Below are 18195 nucleotides of genomic sequence, written 5' to 3'. Positions count from 1 at the left end.
TCATGCAAGCCAAGCGACGAGGGCGTTGCTAGAACTAGTGGGGGAGATTGTCACAGACTGCGACCTTGAAGCTGAGTCCAACATCATCTAGCCCGCATCTGCACGCACCAAGGCACTCTAAGGCCCAGACGCATCAAGCAACGAACCAAGCCCGCCCCATCACACGCCAAGCCCATGACAGAATGGGATAAGGCCGAACACAACATGATTCGGGCCCTCCCCAAGCCAAATCTGGTCCCCTCTAAGAAAAGGGACAAAGCCACCATCCTTGTTCAAGTAGGACTCAACCTTTAGAGTTTTAACTTAAGTAGGGAAATACTTTTAGTTAGAGTAGAAGTAGACTTAGTCATCAACTCATAAGGGATTCTCACTATAAAAGGGGTCTCCCCACCCCCATTGTCTTCATTCATTCTTTTTCTATTGGAAATAAGACTAACCCGACTTCCAAGCCAAATACTCTTGTGCATATCTTATTTTCGTTCATACTTTTTTGTTCTTACGTTCGCAACAACTTAAGCGACCACACTTAAGCTTTAAGGCTGCCTTAGCGCCCAACAACCGAGCAAAGCGACTAAGGGCCGCACAGACCAGCTAGCCTACACTCTAGCCTCGTGTCATTAGCATCAAATGGACCACTTCTTTATGTAATGAAAGCTTTTTTTTAAATAGTTATGTCCCTTAACTGTCTAATTTTGACGTATCAAAACAGAAAATGTGTTGTTTTATGCGTATTTATGATGACTCGCATTTACAAAAATTGTGTGTTTTAAAAATCCCATGAGTTTCTAAACTTTCCCTCTTTCTTCTTTCTAAAATCTTAAAGATATATGAATATCCCTGATAGAAATTTGTGGTAAATAGATCTAAGTATAGAAATGGATATTAGTAAATTCTATGGAAAATACTAACTAATAGGTAGTGCCCCGTTATGGCTATAAAGGCGTTTGTTTTTGCATAGCATACCTGTTACAATACTATATGTTTAACTTGAAGTTATGAATTCATTACACGCCTTAATAAGAGTCCCTAGATTTTGAAAGGACTAGAGTTATAGAATACAGTCAGGGTACAGCCTGCCAGGTAGGCGCAGCATTGAGCGCCAGACATGGCTGGTAAAGGAACCCAGAGCGTGGCCAAATATAATTAATGAAAAGTCCCATCTTACGCGGTAAACTAAACCAAATATTCAAAAGGTAAACTATATTACCAGATCCCGTGCGTTTGAATTTCGAAAAGCATAATTTAGCAAAAAGCAAAGCGATTTCGACCCAAATATGCAAACTCTCAAATGGGACTGGACTGGGGGAATTTAACCAAAGTTGTTTGACTTTTTGATATCGAGGGATAATACATAGAAGGGAGAAGAGAGATGGTCCATCTGCACACACTGTTCATTCTCCTTTTCTATATGTATATATATATATATAAAGAAATATAACGGTTCCCAAAAAGTTGAAAGGAATCGACGTTTTCCCTGTGATTCTATCTTTCAATTGTCGCCCTTTCTTCATTTAACCATGTTCGTGCATCACCGGAGGATGGAACAATCCCATGAGTCGTTTTCCAGGCTTTGTCCATCTTCGTTGATTCCTCTGGGAGAAAATTCAAAATTCCGAATACGGGGCAATATTGACGATGCCGAACCGCCATTAATAGCGACCGTTCATCGTTTCAAAAGCAGCCATGTAAAATTCTTAGAAACAGTGGGCACTTGTAAGCCCAAAATGAATTTTAAAGTGGAAGATGACATACGATTATTAAAGACTGGCATAAATTGTTTTATTCTTTATTTTATTTTTTACTTTGGCAGAAGGGAAAAATTGATCTTCAGATTATCAACTTTGTTTGAATTTGAATTTTGTAACGAAATTTGGTCTACTTGTGATTTGTATCCTCATCTATTTTGAAACCCATTCAATGTGTCCTTTTATTTTAGGGTAAGTATAGTAATGGTCACTGAACTTTTCTTAAGCTTTTATTTAGGTCCCTCAACTTTTAAAACTTGCAATATAATCCCCCAACATTTAGTCTGTTTGCAATATGATCCCTCAACATTTAATCTGTTTGCAATATGGTCCCTGATATAACTGTTGGGGGACCATATTACAAACGGGCTAAATGTTGGAGGACTATATTGCAAGTTTTAAAAGCTTGGGGACCTAAATGAAAGTTTTAGAAAAGTTCAATGACCATTATTATACTTTACCCTAAAATTTATATTACAATAATTCCCTAACAATTTCTTTAAAGATACAACATTATTTTACTTTAAATGTTTGATGTAGTGACAAAATCACCATAAATAGAAGTAAATATATTTCAAGACTTTAACGAAGTAATTGGCTCATAAAACTTAAGATAATTTACAATAATTTTATACTTTAAATAAACATTATCTTAATATTTGATAGGGAAATATCAAAATTATATATGAGCATCGGTTAAATATATAAATGATACATGATTTGAAGTTTATGCAATTATATACATAAAATCTCAATTTAATTTCATAAATTATTAATATTATTATATTGATTAAAAGTATTAATATAGTTATCAATGTAATATTATTTTATGTTCGTACATTGTATGCAAAAATAATTTTATTTATCTAATATAGAAAATATATATAACTACTTTTTAAAATATATACAATTGAATATAAATCAAAACTTTATGTGTACAAATAAAATTAATATTGGAGTTTATTATATATAATTGTATATTATTATAATTTAAGTACTATATTACATATTTGAACTAAATTCATATACACTTTTAATATTTATCTCATCAATTAATATCAGCACTCTCCGATTTCTTTTTTCTTTTTTTACTAAACAATTTATACTAAAAAAAGGGAGGAAGTAAAATTTTACTCCTAATAAAAAATAAACCAATAACCTAAGAAATAAGATGTCACTGAAAGCTTTTAAATACTTATCCTATACTTATAGCATTTTTATTACTATTATAAAATTCCCTAGTCAAATTAAATCATTTAAGAACTTTTTTATTTATAAAATTCATCAAAATTGAGGAACTAATACGTAAATGCTTCAAAATATTGAAATTGTGTAAGAAATAATATTTTAACCACTTTGGATGAATCTCGGATGATACAAATCACTCCTAAACCTTATGAAATTTAGTATAAGGTATGTGGATATGCCATGACTATAAAATGCACATAGAATCATACTCGACACATCACACTTACACCCATCTTTCCAGTTGTACTTCAATTAATTACACACCAAATATGCAATAAAATTTTCCATCGAGCAAGTCATATACAATATTTATCACTACTAAAATTAGAATATAAACATAACAACATACTCATACATGGTGAATCATACAAAATCCATCACCATACATAGCAAATATATATATTCAAAACATATCTTTAACATACAAAACACTACACCTCTTACATTTACCTATTGTATGCTTACCAACTATAATAACACACCACATATAGGTGACATACTTATCAATTTATATAACCTACAACATGAATATAAAACTAACATATCAAACATAATATAAACATGTCAAAAACATATCAATACATAACCACCTAATAAAAATAAGGGTAAAGTATAGTAATGGTCATTGAACTTTTTAAAGCTTTCATTTAGGTCCCCAACTTTTAAAACTTGCAATACAATCCCCAAACATTTAGTCTATTTGCAATATGGTCCCTTAACATTTAGTTTGTTTGCAATATGGTCCCTGGCGTAACTGTTGGGGGACCATATTACAAACGGACTAAATGTTGGGAGACTGTATTGCAAATTTTAAAAAGTTGGGGGACCTAAATGAAAGCTTTAGAAAAGTTTAGTGACCATTACTATACTTTACCCTTTATTTTAATCTATTTGGTGTCGACATGAAGATGGGAGGAAAGGGCCAAGAGGGGGCTGATATCTATGCGCAAGTACAGGCTCGTAGCACTAGACCTTGGGCTTCACTGTTTTTATCGCAAGCAGTGAAGTAAAATTGCACATATTCCTACAACTCGTCTTATTACCACAACGCTTCACAACAACAACAATGACAGACAGGCAAGCGGTACACTTAAAAGTTTCTTTTCCTTTCTTCCAAGCCGTTCCCTGTTTTATCATTGTCTTTTGTCATGGCTTGTTATGGTTTTAATGCTCAGCAACTATTATTATTATTTTAATGCCTTTTTTTTCACCCGATTTAGGTCAATTCATTAAAGGACTATTGGTTCCAATAAGATCAAATTCAATTAATGTAATAAAATATTAAAGGATAAGAATACTTATCTACACCTAAACTTGGAACTTTTTGTCCCTGTAGTCGCTATCGAGTCATGTGTCTAACTAGAGAGGGCTTAACACTGTGCTTCCCACATTCCACGTGATGCTTTTACACTCGACAATTCATCGTGTAGCTTATAGCTTAAGTTCATGTTTTTGAATAAAGGTTGAGAATGATCCATCCCAGGTGGGTGGAAGCATATCTTTGAGTGGAAGATGTTGGGAAAAAGAGGATTCCATGAGAAATTGGAATATGTATTACTTTTAAGGTCTCTTTACATCAAATAACAAAACTGGCCCACGTGATAACTGGGCTAGCAAAGGGTAATCGCTGTGTCGGTAACTCAATTGGGCTCGGCTACAAACCGCATTCTAGAAAATTTTCAGGGGAAAAAAATTAAAATCAATGTATTGTAGAACTAAAGGGTCACCGTGGATGGCTGAAGATATGCATGCATTCTATATTGTTAACCAGGTCCGACCGTATAGTTCTTGCTGTGATCCTCGGTAGCACCATCATTTCCATACTTATTTTCCCAACTGCGCTACAAAGCAGGATTCCATGGGCTGCTCGGAGCTTTGTACTTCGGCTTCATGGGCTTGGTGACTCTGACCCAGATAATGAACCCATCAAGACACTCTTTAGCCATCCCGAGTTCCGAAACAACAAGCGGTCTTCCCCTCTGCTCCAGAAAACGCCGTCACCTTCAACTGTAAGCTTCATTATTTGCGTTCTTTCACGAATTCGGTCTGCTTATTCACTTTTGTTTTTTGTGTTTTGAATGAAATGATGTGTATCGGTCTGATTCTCTCTAGTTTAATTAGAGTTTCAGTGTAATTTATGGCAGGTAATAATTTGGAAATTTTTAGAGGAAAACGTACAAGTGATGGACGACGATTAGATTTAACTGGCTAGATTATCTTAAAAGTCGTTCATCTCAGACGATTTAACTGGTGTCACGAGTAAACTTTAGGCTTATCATGAAGAAAATGCCGTTTTTCTTTCTGATATATTTTTCTTTGGCACATGGAATGAGGATGCCTTCTTGGCTTGACATCCATGAGATTCCCGTGACAGCGTTAAGTGATGCTTGTTCTCCTTCCATTTCATTTATGCCAATTTGATCTATTGCTGGGATATTTCTCTTTCAGATGTCTTTTAGGTACCATTATAGTGAAACCAAGTTTCGGTGTATGTAACTACTACCTATTGTCGCTTATTGGCAAATAGTATATTATATAATTTAAGTATATGTGTTACATCTTTATTTTCCTACCATTGGTCGTCTGTTTTAACTTTAATGCATATGCATGCATGCTTAGAAGGACTAAATCATCACGAGTTGTGGGTTTTCTGTCACAGGCTCACAGCCAGGTTATGCATATGCCGCAGTTCATAAAATGTAACTACATCACCCTTGGAATTCTTTATGGTTATTACTTATTAACTGACTGAACTCTTTTTTATCTGCAAAAATTACATAGATGGCAGTTAGCATGGGATTTCTTTTCACTTCAATGTTCAAACTTTTATGTTGTGATTATTCCAGCAAAACATGCATAGTGGCCTCAAGTTCAATTCCTTAGGTTTTTGGTGTCAACCTGTTTTGTGACACTAAGTTCTAAGCTTTCAATGTTCATAAACTTCATTACTGCTTGGTACTTGTTATGCCATGTATTAAGTGAAAGATATTTGTATTAGGCTATTTGTCAATGTCATGAAAATGCTCTTCTTTACTTTTTCGTTCCTCTAGAAAAGTCACACTGCCTTACCACCAATTCTACCTTTTCCGTCATGATGGTGTGAATGCTTAGCTCATGTTACTCTTGATTCAGTTGGATATTTGGTTTTGCTTATATGTATAGGATTCTCCAAAAGCTGAAAGTAATGTCCTTAAAGCAGTTCAGAATGTGCATGCTATGATAGACAGAATTAGCTGCTGGGACGGATCCTAATAACATATTTGTGTGTGGATTTAGTCAAGGAGGTAGGAAGTCTATCTTTAAGGATCATAGCATAATCCACTGCATTACTTGTGGTATCAGGTATGTTTCAAATTTTAACTTCAGGTACCTTGACCTTGGCTAGTGTTCTGTTGTACCCAAAAAAGCTTGGTGGAGGTGCAGTCTTCAGTGGATGGGTTCCTTTCAATACTTCAGTGATAGAAAAGTTCACAGAAGGTGCTTTTCATCAAATGCTGCAACTTTATCCAGATTGCTAATACTTTATCCCCATTCCTTTTTCCTGTCTTATTTGGAGCCTGTCAAACCTATAAATATTAGCATATCTTATATAGATTGATCTGGAATTTATTTCCAGCAACGTGAAAGTATTAATTCTATAAGCTACCATTAGCATCCTAATTAACAAAGATGCTATTGCTAACTGTGTTTGTTATGCTTTGATAGATAATAATGTCATCTGCTGTTAGCTTCTTTTAGATTACGAGTTCTTAATGAAGTTACTCGAATTTCTCATTGTTTTGAAGTAACAATTGGTGTGACACCTGTAACTCAGACACCAATTTTATGGTTCCACGGAATGGCTGACAGAACTGTACTTTTTGAGGCTGGACAAGCAGGGGTCCCCTTTCCTTGAACAAGCTGGAGTAACCTGTGAATTCAAAGTACATGTGCCAAACATATTTTCTGGTTCTTTTTACATGGCATCTGCTGATCTGCTGAAAATGGTACGATACTACAGGCTTATCCTAGTCTTGGTCATTCAATAAGCAACGAGGAGTTGCAGTCCTTGAATCATGGATTAAGACTCGTCTACAAAGTTCTTCTTAAAGGTTTAAATATATCGAGAATGGTATCTAATTATTGTCATTGGTTTGTAGTGAAAATGCTTTTTAAAATGTATGAAGAGATTTTCCATCTTTGGATTATTAAGTAGGAGTCAACTTCTATATCTTTGCTTTGTTTAAAACATAAGCTTCTAAACTTGGAGTACAGAGAAGGGTGTATGATGTAACCTCTTCACTTTCATAGCAAATCGTTACCTACCTAATGTCGTATAAATTTAACCTAGGTAGGAAGGAAGACGAGCCAAGTTCATATAATGTCCTGAAATGCCTGTGCTGATTATAAGTTTATAACCCTACCCCCAGCTGGGAATTCACTATTCATTATGTACGTGAAAGAGCCTGGTTAGTTCTTTGTATGCAATTGATCTTTTATAATAAACCAAAAGGCTATATTTTGCTTAAACTGACATGAATCGACAGTGCAGGTTAAGAGGAGGAAGAGAAGATGTTACCATGGCCCATATTATAATTTTGTAATGTTAATTAATTGTTGTATTTCTTTATTTATATTTAGAGGCGGCTATGCCAATGCATGTTTTTTACAAGTATTTGCGATGCAATTAATAAATGGTGCCTACGTAACTGCTTGCACGAGAGTGTCGATGATGGTGTTTGGAAGCTGATTAAGGTATACTGAGGCGTAAATTTGGAGCAGAATAGTGCATTGGGTCGGTCCATGATTGGGGCAGGATCAGTTAAAGCTTAACCAATGCATGTGTGTGCCACTGGTATTGGTAGCTACAAAACCTATTTGATTACATTAACATATGAAGCGGGACAGTGAATAGAGACAGACACAGACAAATACAAAACAATTACCAGTAGTGCACCAACAGCAACTCGAAACGACATGGAGTGATAAAGATAAGTGATTGAGATTTTAGATTTTAGATTTACTCCATCCACTATTATGATTGGGCCGTTCACCATTTAAGACCCGCGACGCACACTTCCTCAGGCTAATGTCCCCCGTGCCCTAAACTACCGTCATCAACCCCTATGTTTTACTAGTATTATATTATTCTCTCCCCTTCGTAGAATTATGCTAATATAAAACCTTATCAACCCATCCAAATTTTAAAGTTCTCTTCTTTCTCTTTCTCTGGCTGATAATCAAAAGTCACCATGAAGAAGCTCTACCGGAGAGGTACGGTTCATCCATCTCCTCAGATCACCACCGATCATCTGTCCTTCCTTCCGGCCGCCATCTTAACTCTAGCGACTGCTCTTTCCCCAGAAGACAGGGAGGTTTTGGCCTATCTCATCTCTTGTTCCAACAACGATTTTGGCAACTTGTCAAGCCATGGAAAAAGCACCCAGAAATATCCGGCCAAAAGAAACATGAGCTTCAGCAGCTGCCGCGATCGTGACCATCCACCTATTTTTAGGTGTGATTGTTTCAGGTGCTACATGAGTTTCTGGGTCAGGTGGGACTCGTCGCCGAACCGGCAGCTGATACACGAGATTATTGATGCTTTTGAAGATGGGTTAGCCCAAAGCAAGAAGACAAAGAGCAAGAAAGACAGGAAAAAGAAAAACGGCGGTAGCGGTACTAATGGGTCAGGTGGTTTAAAACCAGCTGATTTGAACTTTAGAAAGGATGAGTCGAATGAGTTGAAATCGGTGGAAGTGAGTAGCAGCAGCAACGGTTGCGGTGGTGAAGTTTGTGGGGATGATGGAGAAGAAGAGGGAACAGAGAAGGGGACGGTAAGGAGGTTCGTGAACTTCATTGGAGAGAGGATTTTTAATGTTTGGGGGCAGTAAGCAGAATCCAAGAAAAAAGTTGGGTTTAATTCCAGCCTATATTTCTTTCCATAAGAGAAAGAGAAATGAAATTTCTTTAATTAGTTTTGCTTCCTTTTTTGTTTTTCAATGTAAAAATGGGTGGTTTAATCTTGAAATCAATCATGTTTTTGTTGTTTTTGAAGCAACCTTATGGTAAGACAGATTTTCTTCCAGATTAAGCACTGTGAAGCAAATTTGTTTCATCTATATTCTGCTTTTTCCTTGCAATGAAACTGATAGTTCCATTAAGTTGATTTTTTCACTGAATGAATTTGCTCTGCAGTTGTTGACCCGACAATTCAACATGCCTACAATGTTTATTTATTACGAAGGAATATTCGTACATGAGAAAATAATCATAAGGTTAGCTAGTAGTATTGTTCTGATCTACTTTAATCAATCAATTAAATTAGCTGCTACATATTTGTTGAAGCCCGTCTTCTTCTTCTTCTTCTTCCCTTAAGCTTGTGTTAATTGCTACTCGCCAGAATTGGAAATTTCATCATTTTACATGTCCAGTACTTGTAAATGAACAATTAAAAGAGTGCGTGAGTAGTGGTAGAATGGAAGGAAGGTACAGTGGGCATGCATGGAGAGTGGAAGGTGAGCAGAGACCGAAGGGGTGTGTGTGCAATAAACGAGGTCGGCAAAAGTAAGGCTTCGATTAAAGCGAAGGTCCCCAAAATGATGTAGTTCATATATTTATGTAGGTTACGTTTGGTTTACGGAATGTATTATCAGTGGGAATAAAAGTTATCGGAGAATAGATTATTGAGAATGTTATATTTTGTGTTTGGTTGGTTTAACAATAATGTAAGATTATCGTGTTTGGTTAAAAGAATAAAAGATTATTGAAATGTATATTTGACTAAATTTAAATTCATAAAATTTATATAATTTTTTTATAAAAATTGAAAAAATAAAAATGTTTAATGAAATGATAAAATTTTATTTTAACCCTGAATTTCTTATAAAATTTTAATTATAGAATTTTTTTGTAAATCTAAAATAATTTAAAGATAAATTTATAATTTAACTTTCGTAGAATTTTTATTATTCAATTACAGAAGAATGATATTTTAAAAAAAAATTAAAAAATTTTAGTTAAAATATCGGTAATTCAATAATACTTAAAGAATTAAATAATAACATTTCTAATAATATACCTCAAAAAATTTACTATTGATAATAAAAAATTATTGATAATGACATTTTGAACCAACTAAACAGTAAAATATAAATTTAATTCTTACGAGAATTTCACATTTTTCAAACCAAACAGTCCTGAAAAAAAAAGTGCCCCCACTCAGGATTCCTGTCCCGACTCCATCCCCACTCATTTTTTCTGTCATGTCTTTCGATAATCAATCACCAATGTGATCGTCAATGTTGATCTTATCGTATCCCCCTCTTCTTCATCGCTATAAAATTTATACTTTTTTAACATTCCAAATTTGAGGATGGTGAAAGGGCCGAAGCAACGGTGGACATCCATCACATCGATGAAACGGGTGAGATCAGTACTTAAGATTTAATTGGTTAAATCTCTACGAATCAAACTAGTAAAGATAATGTTGTAATCTTCGGAATTTAATTACGACATAGGTAAGAATGTTTCTACATTTAAAGTATTTTTAATATATATTATTTTATAATCATTTATATTAATAAAAATAATTAAATCTCAAAATTTATTTTTTAGTCTAAAATTCGAACATTAATAATTGTAATAAGAGTGATTAATGTTTATAGTCAAATAATTAAAAATAATTATGATATATATTACTTTATAATTATCTTGATCTAATAAAAAAGCAATTAAATCCATAAATTTTAAATATTTCAATAATGTTTTTTTATTTTTGAATTTTGTGTTTTAAGTCAAATCATTAATTGTATCTGTTAATTCAATTTTCTTAACTAATAAAAAAAAGTTATCACGATTTGATTTTTTTCCCAAATATCAATATATGTTTTCAATTTTTTTGTTTTATCTAGGGATGATAATTTAAATATGAAATCGATGAAAATAGACATGTTTCAATTTTAAAAGATTAGATTTTTTTAAATAATTTTATTTTCGGGTTGATTCAGATCGATTGTTTTAAGGGAGCGAGGTCGGGTTGAGTTATGGTGAGGGTGAAATCTTTCGACCTGACCCGACTTGAACTAAGGATAATGATTTATTTTTTAAAAAATATTATTTTTTAAACTAAATTCTTATTTTATATTGGGTTTGATCGGATTCATGCTTTAAAAATTCGAGTTGGGTCACAGTCGGGTGAATGATATATATTTTTTGGGTCGATCGAATCGAGTGGAGAAAATATAATTTTTGAATCGGATCAAATTCTAATTTAAAATGTATATTTTTCGGATCGAATTGATTTGATTAGAAGCCTACTCAATCCGACCCGTTGCCCTCTAATTTTATCCATAATTTTTGGCATAAAATAAGTTTATTAGAAAAATTGAATGATTCCCTACATATTATGATAAGTAAGGGATATGAACTCATCGACTAAGTGTCTCTGTCACAAGAAAAATTCAAAACTTCTGGAGTCGCAAACCACAAAAAATATTGAAAATCAGATTACCAAATGAATTGAAGTCCAAAGTCAAAGAGATACTATTACATGAGATGATATTAATAAAGTTGGAAATAAGAGGGAATATGTCAAATTTCAAAATTCTAGTTCAAGGAAGGGTGTAGGAGTTAATTAGTCATAAAAAGGAAAAGAATATAATTTTGTATTTACTATGAAATTTTGTACCTCATTACTTATCTTACAATTAATTAGTAGATAGTAAGAGACAATTAATTAGGAAAACGCATCAGCCACAGCCAGCTGGGTAAAGGCCATGAAAGAGAAAAAAGAAGAGGACAAGTGTCTCAATTCTGGGGGAGGTGACCCCTATGACTATGGATTAACCTATTTTCCTTTGGACAAAAAAATAATAATAACACTGGATTGGAATCGACTATCTCACCTTCTCTAAGTTACTGCTTTTAAAGTTCACTTTGGATTTTGTTTAAAATATATAATCAGAAAGGTGTTTTTTAGCCCCCGTAAGGATTGTGACTTTGAAGGGGGCTGAGCCTGGGTTAAGTAACGTGACAAATGTGGTGTTTATAAGAAGGGTACGTTTTTTCGAAATATCATCGATGATCGGTATATTTATCGATTTAACATTTGTAGTAGTAAAGTGTGCCCCTGCATCGCGCTATATGCTGATTGGGTTACACGTGATTATAGCGCGCGCCCTGCTCCGCGCTATACCTATTTATCTGACACGTGGGGTATAGCGCGATACAGGGGGCGCGTTATAGTTTTAATTACCCGGCCTTTCACACCCCACCCTTCCCTATATATACCTCATCCTCAATCACTTTCATCACACCAAATTCTCTCAAATACTCTCTCGTTTAAGGTCTATTTTATAATATTTTAATATTATGTATTTAATTTATTTAAGTATTTTACTTTATTTAATATTTTACTAATATAATTTTTTTACAGATATATAATGGAAGGCGGTCTATTTGCTTAGATGGAAATCATATATCTCGACACTTTGCTGATACGGTAACATTTTAACGTTTTATTTTAATTTAAATTATTAGTAATAATTTGTTGATTTATTTAATGCATGATTATTAGATTAAGAATTAATTTTTGTAATTATTTATTTTTAGGAGAATGACCGTATATTAGATCATTTTATTAGGAATCTTAAGTTAGTGATACCTAGCCGTGTCTTGCCGTATTTAGTAGATGTAGAATTTGGTTACATAGGTAGATATCAGGGTCACTGTAAGATAGAACCACACCTTATTTCTGCCTTAGCAGAGCGGTGGAGGCCGGAGACCCACAAATTCCATCTTCCGTGCGGAGAGTGCACGATCACACTTGAGGATGTTTCTATGCACCCGGGGCTTCCGGTGGATGGAGATGTGATATCAGGGATAGCTTCCATTTCTTGGACTACTTTGTGCCGGGAAAATCTAGGACGTGTCCCGGAAAGTTTTATCGGAGGTAGGATACCGTTAAATTGGTTAGATGTCAATTTTTTGGAGTTGAGCGCAGACGCCTCTGAGGATGAGGTTAAGATGTATGCACGGGCATGCATATTGCAATTGATAGGAGGGTTGTTGATGCTTGACAAATCGCGCAACCTAGTTCACTGCATGTGGTTGCGACATCTTAGCGACTTTCGTCTTCGCCGGATCATTCAGTTGGGGCTCGGCAGTTTTGGCTTTACTGTACAGGGAGATGTGTGGAGCCATTGACTACAGGCGTAATGCTATCGGCGAATATCTCTTACTGCTGCAGTATTGGGCATGGTATCGATTGCCCTTTTAACTCCCATTGTGAAGAACCCATTTGTATTTCCTGTACTTCTGAGGTAATTATAAAACTGATTTTGTATATTAATAATTTTTTACATCGTATAATAATTTTTTTTCCTTGAATAGGTGGTCTACTGATAGGAAAAATCATCAGGAGCTACCTGATGATTTAGAAAAAATTAGGGTGCTAATCGATTAGAAGGTTGCACATATGTATGAATTTTAATGTTTAAAATTCGATTTTAGATTATAGTTATATAATTAGATTATTATTTTGATAAAAATTATATATTATTTGTTTTAGTTTGAATGAGTGTCATATTCTACTGATGATGTGAGGGCGGTGATCCCACCTGAGTTGAGGGGGGTCCATCAGATGTTTGGATGGCGATGGTCCCTCTGATCTGTTATGCGACCGTCGAGTGGCACTCCACTGATCGCGTGCTCCAGTAGTTTGGTTGTTTTCAACCAACTCCGGATGCACCGCGCAATATGGACGAGTTGCATAGCTTAGATAGACGCGGCAAGACAGATACATATTAGCTGGTGAGGCATCATGAGTGGGTCGTGTTGTGGGAGGATCGACATCGGCGCCTTCCCCGTAGAGAGCCCATTTTACTTGACCTCTTGAGTGTTGCTGAAGGTTATTATGAGTGGTTCAACAGTAACTGGAAACCGTTTCTGCTTCCCGATGATGCACGAATGCAGACCTTTAAGTGACGTCGACAGAGACGTGATCCGACACAGCACCATCGTCCCCCGACTCGTAGACGGAGAGCAAATACTTCCGGTTCATCCTCAGTTGCACCAGCAGGACCTTCACAGTAGCCACCGCAGCCATATATGATGCCGCCATCGCCTTTCCATTACCAGATGTCGCCGCCGCCTTCACTTGGTTTTATGACCCCACCGCCGTCGCCGTCACATATGACCCCTCCTAGAGGCTATTATGGGTCTATGTTTGCAGATCTGACTTGGGGTTCATATACTGAATATTTGGCGGGTTCAACCTTATCACCCATGGTCGCAGCACAGACACCTCCTGTACAATTTTCACACTCAGCGATATCTGGATTTTATGAGTTTTCCCAGTTTTCGCAGACCGGTGGGATAGTCAGTCATACACCTCCAGGGTCCTTATTCTATGGAGGTGTTTCATCGTCATCAGCTCCTCATCAACCTAATATACCTGCTCAAGACGACGATGTCGACAACGACGACGACGACGACGATGGTGATGATGACGACAGTGAGGAGTCAGAACCAGTGATACGAAGAAATTCTCCTCGAGACCGACAGCCACCGCCTTGCGAAACACATTCGTGTCGCAGACATCAATAGATTTTGTTTTCATTATATTTGTATTTACTTTATTTTGTTAAATTGTAATTTTTTTTATTTCTCATTTAATACTTACTTTATTTTGTTAAATTTGTTGGACTTTTTTAATGTATTTCAGTTCATTTTGTTTATTACAATTTAATATCAGTTATTGTAATTTGGTTATCATTTACCATTTAATGATTGTGTTCATTTTTTTAATCTTCATCATCGATTATCGAATGACATTAACTTGAAGTAAATAGAAATTAAAGTACAAGAATTATTATTTGATAAACAAATACATCTTTTCCTCATCAATTGTTACTTGATGACAACAGAAGTGGACATGTTTTTCTAGTGTGTCATGGGTTTCTACAATGCCCACATCTTCTGTCTTGTCTAGACCTTTCTCGAATATCCATATTGCAATGAATTTGATTGGATTTTGGACGACCACGCTCCCTCAATAAACTCGAATTTGGTACAATCGGAAGCCAATCTTGAACCTCATCAGGGTCTTTGTCATTACCTATGGGGGGAAACTCAAATTCGTATACCTTAAAAACTTCAGATAGTAGGTATACGAGATCCAAAAAATGGTTATAGTCTTGACGTGTGTATGCGAGCAAGCTGCTATCACATGAGAGCATGGATACTTCAGAGCTTGAAAAAACCCGCAGTCGCACATTCTGTCCCTTAGATTTACTCTTAACGACACAGCTTCAATCCCTTGAAGAGGTCGCGGTAACTCTGTGACACGAAACTCTTTATGCCTTCTAGAGAAGCTTGTTACAGACATTCCATTTGATGCAGCAATTTTTTTTATGTATATCTGCAACTAATCTAGGGTGATAGACATGACCTCCTTGCATCCAGGTTTGAGCTTGTCCCCCAAGCTTCGCAAAAAGCGCCCCCAAATAAAAATATGCAATTTTTACCAAAGTCGTTACAGGTAAGTGACGTGCACCCTTTAAGGTTGAATTGATTGCCTAAGCCAAGTTGGTCGTCATGTGTCCATATCGATATCCACCATCATATGCGTTCGTCCACATTTCTTTATCGATGAGGATAATGTAATCGTATCCTTCCTCGTTCTTCGCTCGTAAATCTTTAAGCATTGATTCAAACGTTCGAGAAGAAGTTCGTAATCTGATCAAAAAATGTATAACTTACTAACCTGATCAAAAGGATCGAAAGAAAACAAACTACATCAGTTTTACTTACCCATGTGCACAAGTAATTGACGCTCATCATTCTTCTTGTATCTTCCATGGTAGTTCGCAGCAATGTGTCGGAGACAATACCTATGTTGGACAAAGGGTGGTTGCCACATTGGACCCAAAGACTGTAACATCCCAAACTACGGGTTAGTGATTAAATTGTAAAACTTCAGAATTTGGTGATTAAAGTAGGATATTTAAATAGTTCAATGATTTATTCAGAAGTATTTCCTGAAGGTATTAGTAATTATTAAAGGAATTAAAGGGTAAAATGGTCATTTAACCATTAAATGAATTAAAATGTGATATGTTGGGGATATATACGGGGGAAATGGATAAGAAGAAATATTTAGAGATTTTTCTTCTTCTCCTCTTTGTTCTTCCATACGAGAGAGCCATAGCATAAGGTGAGTTTTCTGATTTGTTAGTTATTTGTTAAATTAAAGGTTAGGTTTTGATCATTAGATGATAACTAAGCTTAAGGAAAGCTTAAGTTGTCTTATAATCAAAAGATGAAGAAGTTATAAGAAATTAAAGAAAATGAGTTTTTATATGAAATTATGGAAAAGAGTTGATAAGTTGAATTTGAAGTTAAATTTGACTTGTCATCATGATAATTAAGGAATATGAAGTGTTAGAATTGTATTTAGAACATATTGAAATTTGAGTATGATTCTTGAATTATATGAATGATAGGATTTTGAGGTTAAAGATGATTTTGATGGATATAAGTTGGTTTAAGTAATGATAGTTTGATTTAATGCTATGATAGGGGTTTAAAATAGAAGAATTGAGTGAAGAATTGATGATTTTTTTGTGCATAGGGAACCGATACCCTATGAAGGGGTATCGATACCCCCTCTTGAATGAAAAATTCCAGTATGCTCAGGGGGTATCGATTCCCCCTAAATGAAAAATGGAATTTGGTTCTTTAATTTGGTTTAAGTTGTTAACATCAAGTTTAAGGTTTAGGCTTCTAATACTTGTTTTGAAATGTTATATTTATGTAGATATTGAGTCTAAACAAGTTCTGGAATAATCAAAGGATTAGGATCGAATCAAAGCAAATAAGGCTAAGGTGAGTGCAATTTTAATTGTACTTATATTATTGAACGAACATTGGCTTGCGATGAGCTAGTGATGGAGTTACTATGGTAAGAAGTGACTCCTAAAATGTTATTTAATTTGCGATTCTTATATGTGCATGAATACATGAAATGGGTATAGGTTATTATATATGTTATATGATATGCATAGACATAAGAGCATAAAACATAAGATATATGATATGATATACATGATTATATGCATATGTGATATATGCAATGAGACATGACCAATGTGAAATGAGATAAGCTATGTGATATAATATGAAATACATGGTTACACATAAATGTGGTATGTGACAGAAAAGAAAGAACAAGTGATGAGAAATGTATTCATCGTAAATGCCCATAGTATATGATACGAGAGCTATAGGTATAGTTGGCATGCCAAGAGTTGAGGGTATTGTAGTCCTTCGGGACATAGTCCTTTGGGACGTAGTGGTTCTACAGGACATATATAACAGTCCTTCGTGACGAATACTGAACAAATGTTCGGTGCCCATGAGGGAATTTATACGAGCTGTGGTGACAACATTAGTGCACAACCTCAATGTACTCATATACCTTTGTTCTCAACAACAATATACATGGGCAATTGAAATATAAATTAAAGTGAAAGTGATGCAAAAAGGTAAGTTTCATGTATGCATGACTTGGTTATATATATCATATGAATATATACATGCATATTGAAATATCATGATCAAATGGTAAGAATGCATATTCATGAATCTACTGTTACATATTTATTTATTGACTCACTAAGTCAATGACTTAGTGTGTAAGTGATTTACACGTAGGTACCAAGAAACGAGAAGAACAAGAATAGAAGTAGCAAGGATAATATTATTACTAGAAGATCAGATCAGAAGTAATCGACAAAGTAGGTATTTTGTTGTGTATAGAGTGTTGCATGTAATAATCGTTAATTATGAGCACTCTGATCGAGTTGGTATTTTGTGGTCTCTTTTATATTAATTAACGTATTTTGTTTTAAACAAAGTTTTAAATTCTCGGAGTTTTTCTTTAAGAGTCAAAGTTTGAAAAGTCAAAGTGACACCTCGGACTCTATTCGAGTTGGGTACGGGTTCGGGTGTTTCAAAGACTCTATTGCTGTTTTGATCTCAGCTCCGCGATCAGAAATGACACATATTTTTTCCCTCGTGATAACATGTGCACGTAAATTTCTGAGGAAAAAAGCCCAAGAATCTGTATCTTCTCCTTCGACAAGAGCAAAAGCAACTGAAAGAATGTTACGATTTCCATCTTAGATAACTGCCAATAATAAAACTTGCTTGTATTTTCCATACA

General features: G+C 35.0%; 1 protein-coding gene and 1 pseudogene across 1 annotated transcript; both read left to right on the top strand.

Moving 5' to 3' along the window:
• Positions 1-4717: 4717 nt before the first annotated feature.
• On the top strand, positions 4718-7182 carry LOC120131592 (annotated as a pseudogene).
• Positions 7183-8061: 879 nt separating this feature from the next.
• LOC120131568 lies at positions 8062-9030 on the top strand. Its single transcript, XM_039148527.1, has one exon. It carries the CDS (start codon positions 8225-8227, stop codon positions 8861-8863), a length of 639 nt encoding a protein of 212 aa, XP_039004458.1. The 5' UTR covers positions 8062-8224; the 3' UTR covers positions 8864-9030.
• The last annotated feature ends 9165 nt before the right edge of the window (positions 9031-18195 follow it).

Source organism: Hibiscus syriacus, unplaced genomic scaffold (genome assembly GCF_006381635.1).
Source record: "Hibiscus syriacus cultivar Baekdansim isolate YM2019G1 unplaced genomic scaffold, ASM638163v2 tig00110556_pilon, whole genome shotgun sequence".
Classification (NCBI taxonomy): Eukaryota; Viridiplantae; Streptophyta; class Magnoliopsida; order Malvales; family Malvaceae; genus Hibiscus; species Hibiscus syriacus.
The sequence above is the reverse complement of the archived record's forward strand: the minus strand, read 5'-3'. Positions and strand labels throughout refer to the sequence as shown.